Source organism: Rhinoderma darwinii, chromosome 6 (assembly GCF_050947455.1).
Source record: "Rhinoderma darwinii isolate aRhiDar2 chromosome 6, aRhiDar2.hap1, whole genome shotgun sequence".
Lineage (NCBI taxonomy): Eukaryota > Metazoa > Chordata > Amphibia > Anura > Rhinodermatidae > Rhinoderma > Rhinoderma darwinii.
The window spans coordinates 121,150,361-121,162,442 of NC_134692.1; the positions used below are offsets into that span (position 1 = coordinate 121,150,361).

General features: G+C 42.5%; 1 protein-coding gene and 1 non-coding gene across 2 annotated transcripts in view; both read right to left on the reverse strand.

Annotated features, from left to right (window-relative positions):
• Positions 1 to 11,578, reverse strand: part of POLR3E (RNA polymerase III subunit E) — a 37,435-nt gene extending 25,857 nt beyond the window's left edge. Inside the window, exons 1-9 of the mRNA XM_075830221.1 lie at positions 11,473 to 11,578; positions 6,824 to 6,920; positions 5,167 to 5,217; positions 4,827 to 4,904; positions 4,635 to 4,750; positions 2,983 to 3,065; positions 1,806 to 1,913; positions 1,637 to 1,686; positions 453 to 572 (exon numbers count right to left, since the gene is read on the reverse strand). Of these exons, the coding sequence (XP_075686336.1) occupies positions 453 to 572; positions 1,637 to 1,686; positions 1,806 to 1,913; positions 2,983 to 3,065; positions 4,635 to 4,750; positions 4,827 to 4,904; positions 5,167 to 5,217; positions 6,824 to 6,859 (642 nt within the window). The 5' untranslated portion in view covers positions 6,860 to 6,920; positions 11,473 to 11,578. The remainder of the gene's footprint in view (positions 1 to 452; positions 573 to 1,636; positions 1,687 to 1,805; positions 1,914 to 2,982; positions 3,066 to 4,634; positions 4,751 to 4,826; positions 4,905 to 5,166; positions 5,218 to 6,823; positions 6,921 to 11,472) is intronic.
• A 110-nt stretch (positions 11,579 to 11,688) lies between these two features.
• TRNAL-AAG (transfer RNA leucine (anticodon AAG)) lies at positions 11,689 to 11,770 on the reverse strand. Its single transcript has one exon. It is a non-coding gene; the product is annotated as a tRNA-Leu (tRNA).
• Positions 11,771 to 12,082: the final 312 nt, after the last annotated feature.

Here is a 12,082-nt window from a genome sequence, read left to right on the forward strand (position 1 = left end):
GGTTCCTACGTTCTCTGGAATGCCGGCGGCCCCAGAGGTTGGACACCCACAGATCAAAACGTTCTAGTATATCCTAGAGATACACCATAACATTTAATGGTAGAAATATCCCATTAAAAGGATAGGTCCACTTTTGCTGAGATTTGCCACATGACATAAAATTTCCGCCAGATAGACTACAAGCCGCCACCGTGTTAGCGTATACTGGTACAGTAGTTTATCAGTTTGCATTTTGTTCCTAGTGAGCAAAAGACAGAACTTTCAAATTTCAGCAAATGTGAAAATGTTTTCTTCACTGTAAAAATTGCAGTACTGAGGTACCAAACATTTTATAGGCCAAATCAGTATCTTGCGCCACAATTACATTATAATAGATATTTGAGACATTGGGCTTTCTATAATTTTCTCAGCCCTATCTCATATGTGAAACTAAAGAGAAAACTTGAATGCACCTTGATCCCAGAGTAATGCAGATGCACCCAGGACTCCTCAGCTTGCTTCTTCTGAAGAAACTCATAGGACTGTGCCCTCCTCTGCTTTGCCTGCTCAGATTCTGGACGGGAAAAACGTACCTACAAAAGGAGATAAAGAATTATTTACTTAAAAAAAAATAAAAAAATAAAAAAAAAGATATCACTTAAGACATGCGGGCTCTTGGAGGAAATACAGCATGCGTATAAGACGTTTTTGGACTAACTTACCTCCTCCACTAATAATAATCCTAATAATTTGTTTTTATTACGTAACTAAGCAGATGAGATAAAAGTAGGCAATGGAAGAAAGTGGACATCTACAGTCCGTGTCAAAGTACACACCAAAACAAACATCGAAATGAATCCTTGAATTGTGTCCTAACAAACATTGCTTACATATACAATTCCATAATGAGATGCTGAAATATCGCAGGTTCCAACAGACGTTTTCAGAAATACGACCATTAACACTTAGGGTATGTTCACACGCTTAATAAAAAAAACTTCTGAAAATACAGGAGCTGTTTTCAAGGGAAAACGGCTCCTGATTTTCAGCCGTTTTTTTGTTTTTTTTTTAGCAACTCACGTTTTTCGTGGTGTTTTTACGGCCATTTTTGGAGCTGTTTTTCTATAGAGTCAACGAAAAACTGCTCCAAAAACGGCTCAAGAAGTGACATGCACTTCTTTTTCGCGGGCATTATTTATCGCAGCTGCTTTTCAAAACGTCCGCGTAAAAAACGCCCGTCAAAACAGAACGCCGTTTTTCTGCCTCTGATTTTTCGTCCGTTGACGGGCCGAAAATAAGCCGCGTGAACATACCCTTAAAGGGGTTTTCCCATACTCATTATTTATCACCTATCCACAGGATTGGTGATAAATATCTGGTCGGTGGGGGTTCAACCGCTGGGACACTCACCGATCACGAGAACAGGCTTACCTTAATGGAGCGGTGGCCAAGCATGCGCACTACCACTCCCTTCTTATGGGGCTCCCAGGAACGGCAAGGTAATCCTGTTCTTGTGATCGGTGAGGGTTCAAGCGGTCGGACCCCCACCGATCAGATATTTATCACTTATCCTGTAGATAGGTGATTAATATTGATTATGGGAACCCCTTTGAGAACTGAATACAGTCAAGGACGAGGGTTACCATGCAAGACTTACAGTTACTTGCTTGACGTCCTCCTCAACTTCATCCTGAGAGGAATCACCAGCTAATAAAAACAAGAAGTAACAATAAGGTGTTTATATAACACAGCAAATATAAATGTGACAAAATCAATGCTTTGAACACAAATATTACATCTCTTTACATAGCATTACTATCGCCTACCATCATTTGCAGCTTCTCGCTCTCGATGTTTGGTATCTGCTTTGTCTAAATATGTGAAGCTGGGCCGTAGCTGCAAAATCCCATGCAGAGGAGTTACATGAATCTCACCTGTTTTAGGAAATAAAAAAATTAAAAAAACTGAATTTCATAAAAGGACTACATATCTAATATTACAATATTTTTTTACCACACAAGTCACTAGTTCATGCCATGCGAACATTCCCATTGTTGCATCAACTACGTTCTAATTGTGTTTGGTGCAACTTCCTAAATATATAATTGTAAAAAAATATTTTTACTTTTTAAGATACAGCTGCTTTGTATCCTGTATAAAGGGCAGCTGTATCTTTCGCTAAGACCTGAATCCGTCCGATCCGCGGGACTGATGGGTTCAGTGACAGCGCGTCCTGCGTCTAAGTTATGAAGTTGTGATCGATTGCAGCTCAATCCTGACCCGCTTTCACTGAACCCGTGAGTCCCGTTGACCTGACAGATACAGGTCTCAGTGCTAGATACAGCTGCTCTGTATACAGGATACAAAAGTAGCTGTAGCTCAAAAAGTAAAAAATTATTTTTAATAAAATGTATCTAGGAAGTTGCACCAATCACACTGATGTGCAAATTAAATAAAATCTATATATATATATATATATATATATGAAATTTTTTTTTTTAATAGTTGGGTCACATTCTATAAAACATTACTTTAGCTGGACAGACCATGCCCAGGTTTAGGAGCCCTCAGTGACATGACCTGAAGACATCAAAAATTCACTGAGATTTTGGCATTAGTCAGAAAAACTACGAGAATAGTACTGTTGAACGAACATATAGTACGCACCATCATAGACTAACAGTCAAACCGGAATTACCTGAAACAATGATGACCTGTCGGGAAAAAAAAGCAGTCCTATCTATAGGATATGTTGTTAATGTATTATCATTGGGCGTTTGGTCTCTGGGGTCCCCTAGGATCTCGTACACGAAATTGACCATGGCCCGTTCATCTTTTTCTGATACAGTACTGCACCTGACCAGGTGTTTTACACAGAATTCCAACTCTGCCTCAATCTGAGCCATGGGACCGGCATATCTATATGCCAACAATGTCTCTCGTTGGTAAATCTCTTCGAGATACCCGAAAAAGAATGATCATAAAGAAGATCAACAAACTCACCTTTTCGATAAAACGCAACCGCATAGCGAGAGATGTTGCTTGCAGCTTGTATGGAGGAGAATGTCTGCTTGTCCATAAGTTTTCTAGAATTAAATAAGATTAGAGGACACATACTATACAATAAAACTACATTACCTCACGTTCTAATTACCTTTTTTCATTTTAAAAATGTCCCTATAAGGGAGATTGGAGCTCCAAAGTCTTTCCTTCTGCCAATGCAAAATTACGAGGAGTGCAAACACAGCCAACGTTGGAAACCGGAAAGCTTTCAGGACTCCAATCTCTCCTGAACTGCTATAAAATCAAAAGAAGAAGTAATACTCCTAGCATTGTTTAGAGGACGTGTATACACCCTCCTATGTTTAATGTCCAAGAAGATAAAGTGGTGACATCACCCAGAATTACAAGTGCAGATGGCGATACATCAAAGTGATCTCTGTTGTGGTTTCTTAGCAGGGATTTAACATGCATCTCCAATCCAGAGGGACTTTTAGATGAAACATTTTGTGGCTGTCTTATCCAACATAAGAGTTGGAGGGAAATTAAAGCTCATAACAGGGTGGAAGGTCCATCTTGGTAAAGAAGCTCTTGAGCTCAGAAGACTAAAAGGCATTAAAATCCCCCTGATCCTTTAGGAAGCCGGGGAATATGTTCATCCACGCCTACGTCAGTAACTACAAAACTTTCAGCAGATGACACTGCCTAACCCAATCTGTAAACCTGAAGCTAGCCGTCATACAATCACTCGACTATCTGTTTTGTCTATAGCCGTCTAAATCCGGGTCTATCATCCTAGGGAACAATTGATTGAGTTACAAGGGTTTTACAATTCATTGCCTATCCTCATCAATGAAAGATCAAAAGGAGGTCTGGCTTTGGAATGCCTCCGTTGATCAGAAAGAAGGGACCACGGTTCTCGTTTGTTTATTCAGGTACAGCGCCGTCCATACAAGCGTGGCTCTCCCTGGTACTGCAGCTCAGCCCTGTTTACTTAAATCGGCTAAGCAGCAATATTAGGCACAATCAATCATATGGAGGTCGCTGTACTAGTATAAAAAATTAAAGGGTATTCCCAGATTCAACATTACCTATCTACAGGACAGATGATAAGTGTCTGATCGCTGGGGGCCCCACTATGGGGAAACCCACACAATCTGGTCTCTGAGCTCTACAGGCAGTTCTTTCCTCCTCATGGCTTGGTTTTTGCTCTGATATGCGTTGTCAGCTGTGAGACCTTATATAGAAAGGGGCGTGTCTTTCCAAATCATGTCCAATCAAATTAATTTACCACAGGTGGACTCCAATCAAGGTGTAGAAACATTTCATAGATAATCTAGAGAAATAGGAGACCCCCAGAGTTAAATGTCAAGTGTCATAACAAAGGGTCTGACTACTTATGTCCATGTGAAATTTGAGTTTTTCATTTTGAATAAATTTGGTTTTCACTTTGTCATTATGGGGTATGGTGTATGAACGATGCGGATAAACTTGAACAATTTTTTATGGCCTTAACGTAACAAAATGTGAAAAATATAAAAAGGGTCTGAAGACTTTCTGTAGGTACTGTATCTATTTACACACACACACATATATACATACACACATGTACAAGGACATATATACATAGCCACATAAGAAAAGCATTGACTTACGAGGAGTAGGTGCTGCTATCATCATTGCAGGTGCCATCCACATTCAATGCGATCTGTTCTCCTTTACTACGACAGTAATTTGGACTCATTGTATTAACAGCCATGTCGAGCTCCACCTGAAACATAACAGAGAAGGCAACGTCATATCTGTCAGAACGGAGGACTAAATAAAATCAACCTTTTATCTCCTACCTTTTGAATCTTTGGTTTAATCCTCGCTGAGAGATGTGGGACACCATCATAGTTCATCATTGATGGTCGTATTGGATACTAAGGAGAAGAAAAACTAAAATTGTTGAGATTGTGTATGTCATTGATCATTGGCCCGTGTTATAGGGCCTTAACTCGTGGAAAAGTGGAAAAATGTTGTATAAGTGAACAGAACCGGAGGAAAAATGTAAACATCACAGCGAAAAAAGCAGATTCCATATACAGTGCTGCAAAATATGTATCCACTATAAAAGAACTCCCACAACAGGACTAGAGACAAACAATAATGGATAACATTATGTAATCATTTATGATCGCATACCTGGAATAGGTACAGCTTCTCTGCCAGGCTTTTGGCCAGATAAACATCGAGCTGAAATACAGAAAGAAAACCGCATCAGCCAGTGCAGCGGGAATGCATTAAAGCCGTAATGGATCCTCGGACATGTGAGATAACCTCTGTAGGCACCGGCTGCCAATTCCCACCTCTATAAAGTGCCGGAGCTCCTTCAGCGCTGCTTGGGGACTCCAAGCACTTGGAAACTCAGACAGGGCTTTTGCTATAGTTGAGATTGTGTATGCCAGAAATCCCTGGGTGGCCGTAAAGTAGCGACTTATGTCTGAACATGTCAAAAGAACCATTAAGGTGGAATCCCCCTTTATACACAATATCGTCGCTTCTATTCATACAGAAGTCTTTCATACAATAACCCAGGAGACTGAGTCTAAATGCATTTGGTGGAGAAAATCCGCATCAAAACCGAAGAGAAGTGCAAGTTATTACGCCGGTAAAATCTGCACTTAGCGCACATTTTTATGCAGTTTTATATTTCAATGCGGAAAGAAGTGTGGATTTTATGGTGCAGATTTTGTTATTTTTTTTTGTATAAACTTGTCAGCAACAATTCTGACACGGAAACGCAAGATAAATTAACATGCTGCAGATTTGAATACACGCACCGAAGGTTAATTTACGTGCGTAAAAATTCCACAACATTAAATCCGGGAGGGGATAAGGTATAGTTAGATCTTACGAGGGGGTTGCCCGAGATCCATATAGGATTGGTTGATATACATAGACGGCGCGATGATGTTAAATGTGGATATATGCCGCCTTTGCTGTATATGTTACTAGAAACAAGTCTTTAACATTTCATACTGTTCTCTAGCCTTGGGCTGCGACCCAGAGGAGAAATGTCATTGAATAGCATGTGTACCACATATACTGTACTGTCCGCATTATGGTACTGTATGCATTGTCATTTATGTGGCATCGATATATATATTTTGGCACATTGTTCAAAAAAAGCAAACAAAAAGAACGTTTAACCTGGTACTGTGTCACGCTGCGGATATGCCGCAGGAAAATCCGCACGTAATACACATTGTGTGCGGGGGATCTGAGGCTCCTGATGCGGGTGACTGTACCGTGGCATTTGTGACGAAGGGCAGTGGTCTTCAACCTGGGGCTTTCCAGCTGTAATGAAATTACTCCACAGGTTGGAGACCACGGACAGTAGGTAGACAAACTCTATAGCGCACACATATAGCATAGACACTGCCCATCAGTACCGTGCATTGCCGCTGTTCACCAAGGACAATGCGCCCGTTGCTGCAGGTTGTCTTGGCCGAAACATTGAAGATAAGATGCATCAATAAAAACAATTATGGGACAGCATTCAACAAAATGATGTAAATCCATCATAAATGTATAATCGGTGGGGGTCCAATCTTCTGGTACCCCCAACCAAGCAGTCCTGTGGCCCAGACATTTTAGCAGACACTCCCGGTTATAGTCTATGGGAGTTTCGGAAAGGCCATAATTGTTATTGTCGAGAAAACCCATTTCCATTGTTTTAGCAGAAAGAAACTTATGTTTACATGGTCATAGAAAGGAGGCCATGATGGTAGTGTGAACAGGGCCTTAAAGAGCAATAGCACCTGAAATACATACGACCTGTACGTTACATTGTTGTTACCTCTTGTATAATTGGGTCGTCATCTTCATTTTCCATACTACTGCCAAATGCACCAACGCCCTGTTATCCTCTCGCCTCTGGACAGAACAATAGGAACCTATAAAAAAATAAAAAATGGAGTAAACAAATCACGTGACCAGATCTATATGTTAGGCTAAGTTCACACTGGGCGGATACGCTGCCTAAAAGCACGCAACGTAACCACCCTGGGCACCGCAGGGAATTCCAGGCGAAAAACCGCGGTGCAGTTTTACGCCCGGAATGTCCTTAGCGGAAAACGGATAGCAGGCCGGCATCCTGGGATGACGTTTCATTGAGCCTGTGATTGGCTGCAGCTGCGGTCACATAGGATGATACATCGTCCCAGGAGGCCGACCTGGAGGAAGAAACATTATTTATTTTTTCTGTTTTGCACTTATTGCGGCGGAATCGCTGCGAATCTGCTGCAAAAAACCCGCAATAACTGCTATTTGTTGTGGGTTTTACCTCCCATTGAACCAAATGGGGAAAACCTGCAACAAATAAGCAGCGTTCACGCAAATACAACGGACACGTTGCGGAATAAAACTCTGCGCCGCAGGTCGATTTGTGAGCGGTTTTTCCGCTCAGTATTGAAGCAGCGTGTGGAGGAGATTTATTCTTTGATCCAATTTTTTAAACTCCATAAAACAGGGGAGCGTCCGGGCTTAGAATTTAAAGGGCAACATTTTTATTTCATTTTATAGGAAAATGATCCTTAGGCAATTTCAGACAGCTGTAAAGCGGACATATTTTAGCATCTGTGTTACCCAGACTTCCAACGGGAAAACGGCAGGAGGTTCGGATAGTGACGCTGTAATGTGGACACTGAAGGGAACCCACTTTACAGATCTCTGAAACCAACAATAAATTGGTTTTCTAACTACGAACTTGGCATGTCAGTTGTTCCATTCATATCCCATTCATTCCAATAGTAGGCGACAGCGGACGTGCAGCCATCTCTTTTGCCATAAACGAAGACCAGGGAGTTTTACTCGTACAAGCGCTCGTTACGGTGTGTAAACAGGGCAGCGATCAGGCAATGAATGTACAAACGCTAGTTCGCCAGCTGATCGGATCTTTTACGTGGCCGAAAAACAACCGTCAATTTTTGATATCGCCTGTGTAAAAAAAAGCACATGTGCTGCTGACAAGATGCAGAACCTATGGGGTGAACTATCGTATTAACATTTTGACCATTGCTCCATGTAAATGGGGGTAAATGAGCAATAAATGAGAAATCTTTCCGTGGGAAAAAACACTCTTCGGGTATGTTCACACAGGGCAGATGCGCTGCGTAAAAGCACACATCGTATCCGTCCCAGTCCCCGGAGGGAATTCCAGCCGAAAAACTGTTGCAGCCTGTGTTTGGCTGCAGTCACATGAAAAAAAAACTTCGTCCCTGAAGGTCCGGCCTGGGCAAGTATGAGATTTATTTTGTTGCGATCTTTGTGTTGGAATCGCAGCTTTTCCACCTCAAAAGTCTCAACAACTGCTATTTGTGGCGGGTTTTACCTCCCCATTGAGTTCAATGGGGAACACCCGCAACAAAAAAGCAGCGATTCCTCAACATAAATTGACATGCTGCGTATTATAATAAAAAAAAAAAAAAAAAAACGCACCACAGGTGAATACATGAACAGGGTTTTTTACGCAGCATGTGGATGACATTTGTCCAGCTCTCATCCACTTTGCTGCTACTGTAATACCCTGCGTATTTTCCACAATCACATCCGTTGCGTAACATCCGCAGTATTTACGCTACGTGTGAACATGGCCTTAGAATCAGTAGTGGTGTACACCGCGCCTCACGTTTTTATGCCACGTCTCAGAAGTTAGTGGGAAAACCCTATAATCACTTTATTAGCTGTGGTTATTAACAAGTCTTTACACACCATTAAAGCAGCGTCTATCTTGTAGATTTCAGTCACGGAGCCAAGTACGTGACTCACTGTAACAATCCCAGGCTATTGCAGGTCCAGATCTCAGGGACTGGGTTTGGCTAGCGGCTGACATTTGCTCCTTTGTTTGCCCGATAATTGGCCAGTGTAAAAGGTGCCTAACCCTGCACACAATATGGCAGCCTGTTCCTACGTTTTGGCAGCGTTTATCCCATGTCAATGGAAAAACATGTGTAGGAAAAAAAAAAAACACCACGTGGCAAAAACCACAGGTATAAAAATGCTGAGGTGGTGGTGGCACGATGTCTGCCACACCACTGATAGTTAATAGTTTAACCCTAAATATCATTGGCAGCAAATAAGGGGGTTGAGCGTTTCCTTCACAACGTTATATAACATTGTATGGTATAATATATTGCAAATCTTCTAATTGAAGAGCTGTTTAGCGCCGCCCTATAGAGCCAGATCAGCCAGGAATATTGAGCATGCGTAATCAGCTTTATGAATTATGAACGTTGCAGCGCTCGCATTGCGCTTGGAGGAAGGAGTCCAGCGTATTCGTGAGCTGCCGCTCCCCCTGCCGTAGATTGCACAGGAATATGGAAACAGCTGAAAGTCATCGGCAAATGTGGTAGCACGGTCCGTAAAAAGCAAAAGATAGGATATGTCCTATCTTTTTAGGCATACGGTGGAACACGTTGCCCGAACTGCTCTGGCACAGCACTACTTGAAGTGCTGTGCCTGGGGAGCACCTGACATCAATGTCCATATATGGATAGTGAAGTCAAGGTCTCCCCCATGCCCAGAGTCACCGGACTGAGCAATACATAAGGCCTGATGCATACGACCGTAGCCATGTGCACGGCCGTGATTTCCGGGTCGGCCGGCCACGGAGTGACAGCCGCGAGCCGCCCGCAAATCGCGAGCTGTGCACATGGTAGCGGCCATTATTTTCAATGAGTCCGGACCACAGAACACGGCCGTAATAAGACATGCCTGTTCTTTCTGCAGTCCGGGCTCCGGGGCCATGCACGGACAGTGGAAACCAAGGTCGTGTGCATGTCCCCATAGGAATGAATGGGGCCACAATTCTCCCGTGGATTTTCGGGGGACTTGCAGCTGCAAAAGCACGTTCGTGTGTATGGGGCCTAACCCTTGAGGACTGAATAATATTTAAAATATTTTCCTCTTTGCTCATAACTTTTTTATTTTTTGTTCGACGCAGCTGTATGAGACTTAGTTTTTTGTAAGACAAGTAGTACTTTAAATGTACCAAAAAATGGCACCTACGTACATTATCGTTAATTTCTCTAAATTTTTATTTTGGCAAAAATGCAGTTCCGCTGCAGTGTTCATTTATTTTATTTTTTCACCATACACCGATCATCATAAATAATGTTATACATTTATTGTACAGGTTGTTACAGTCATAGCAATAACAAATATGTCTATATTATTTCATGTTTTGGGACTTCTATTTGGTAAAGTTTATTAATTGTAAAAACAGGCACTTGTTAGGACATACCTAAGTAGGCCCCAACGACAGGACATATGGTCAGACAGCCCTGGGGTCCTTCAATGGACCCTGGCCTGCCTGCCCATATATGGCATGTCCCTCGATCGTGTCACAGGGATGCGATCAAAGGGTCAGCTTTGATCATGGCATTCAAGGGGTTAATGGCGGAGAGAAGAGGATTCTCTTCTCTCCACCGTTAGAGCGGGGTTGCGGCTTTGTATTATAGCCATTGCCCCGCTCCTGATCGCGCTGGCACACTGTATTCTCGCCCTGTGATGGCAGGCAGTTAATGCTCTTCCTGGGGACTCCAGTCCTGGAGAAGCTCCCCGATATACGTTATTCCATTCTCCCACAAATAGGTTTACCGATGTGTACCAGATCGAACCCATGAACAGGGTCCCAATGCAGATGTGAACGAAGCCTAATGTGTATGGGCACCTTATGGATAGGCCATTAATATAGAGCCCCCCCTTTAGACTATCCTGGTAACAGTTGGCTACAGACGTAATGATTTTTCATACGGTACATCCAATAATAATTTCTACATCTGTGGTAACAAAACATTCAGATATTATTGTCTGAGATCCTTAGCACATGTTCACACGGCGCAGATTTCGCATAGGTAGCTAAAACTCGGAATGTAGCTGATTCGGTCTGGATTTAGAATCCGGAGCGTGTGAACACGGCCTTAGTCACTGACTGCACAATACAACACGACTATGCAAATACAAATCAGGCAAACCGTGAATTATAAATCGCCAACATACGGGTGTGTACATCAGTCATATACAAAACTGTAATTATATAGGTTTCTGGGAAATCTATGCAACAACCAACACGGGCAGCGCTACAGCTTTAATAAGGTTGTCACCCAGCTTTCCTAGACCCCTGAATGGTAAACCTGTCAAATCATTGGAGTAGTAAGTAATACGGAGAATACATGTGTACAGTGAAGAGAGGAGAACTCAGCAATGCAGGGCGCTCACATGCAGGACGATGGGTGATGTAATAGCAGTATTATTACATAGGGGATGGCATATCATGGATGTGGACAAGTTCCCAGCTATAGGGTGATGAGACTCCAGTACAGGCTGTAATCAACAGACACTCTGGGGCCTGCGACTACTGTACTAGGATGTGACCCGGCCCCATAAAATAGCCCCGGCAAGCTTCTACTCCGCTCCAGCCTAGATATGCCTGAGCCTCCGACCTACCTGCTGCACACGACTCCCAGTCGTTGTCCAGGTGTCTGAGTAGCTACCCGGCCAGACCTCAGGTAGCAGCCATACTGCTTGTAACGCAGACACGTGGGGAGCGGCTCCTCTTACCCACAATGCAATGAGCTGTCTGTCTAGTGACAGGGTCAGCAGGTGGCGCTGTCACTCTATCCAAAAGTAATTGATGAGCAACAGGAGGGGGGAAAAAAATTCTGGCAGCGGTGGGATTCGAACCCACGCCCCCGAAGAGACTGGAGCCTTAATCCAGCGCCTTAGACCGCTCGGCCACGCTACCTTCATGCAGAGCTCTTGTTGTGTTTAGTTTATATCCAGGACAACCGACGTTCTACAGAGAATTCTGAAACTTGTTGAAATCTATTTTTGATTCAAATATATATTTTTTATTATGTATATATTTTTTTTTATTTATTTATTTAAATGTTACAAAAGTTGCCTGAATTATTTATTAGTAAAGTTATATGTGAAATGTGAACTAGTGAAAAAGTTTATTTTTTCATTACCTGAATTCTTCAAAAAAAACTCTATTTCACCCACAGGCTACTTTTGTAAGGGCATATTCAGACAGTGGGGTCAAATTGCAGTTATT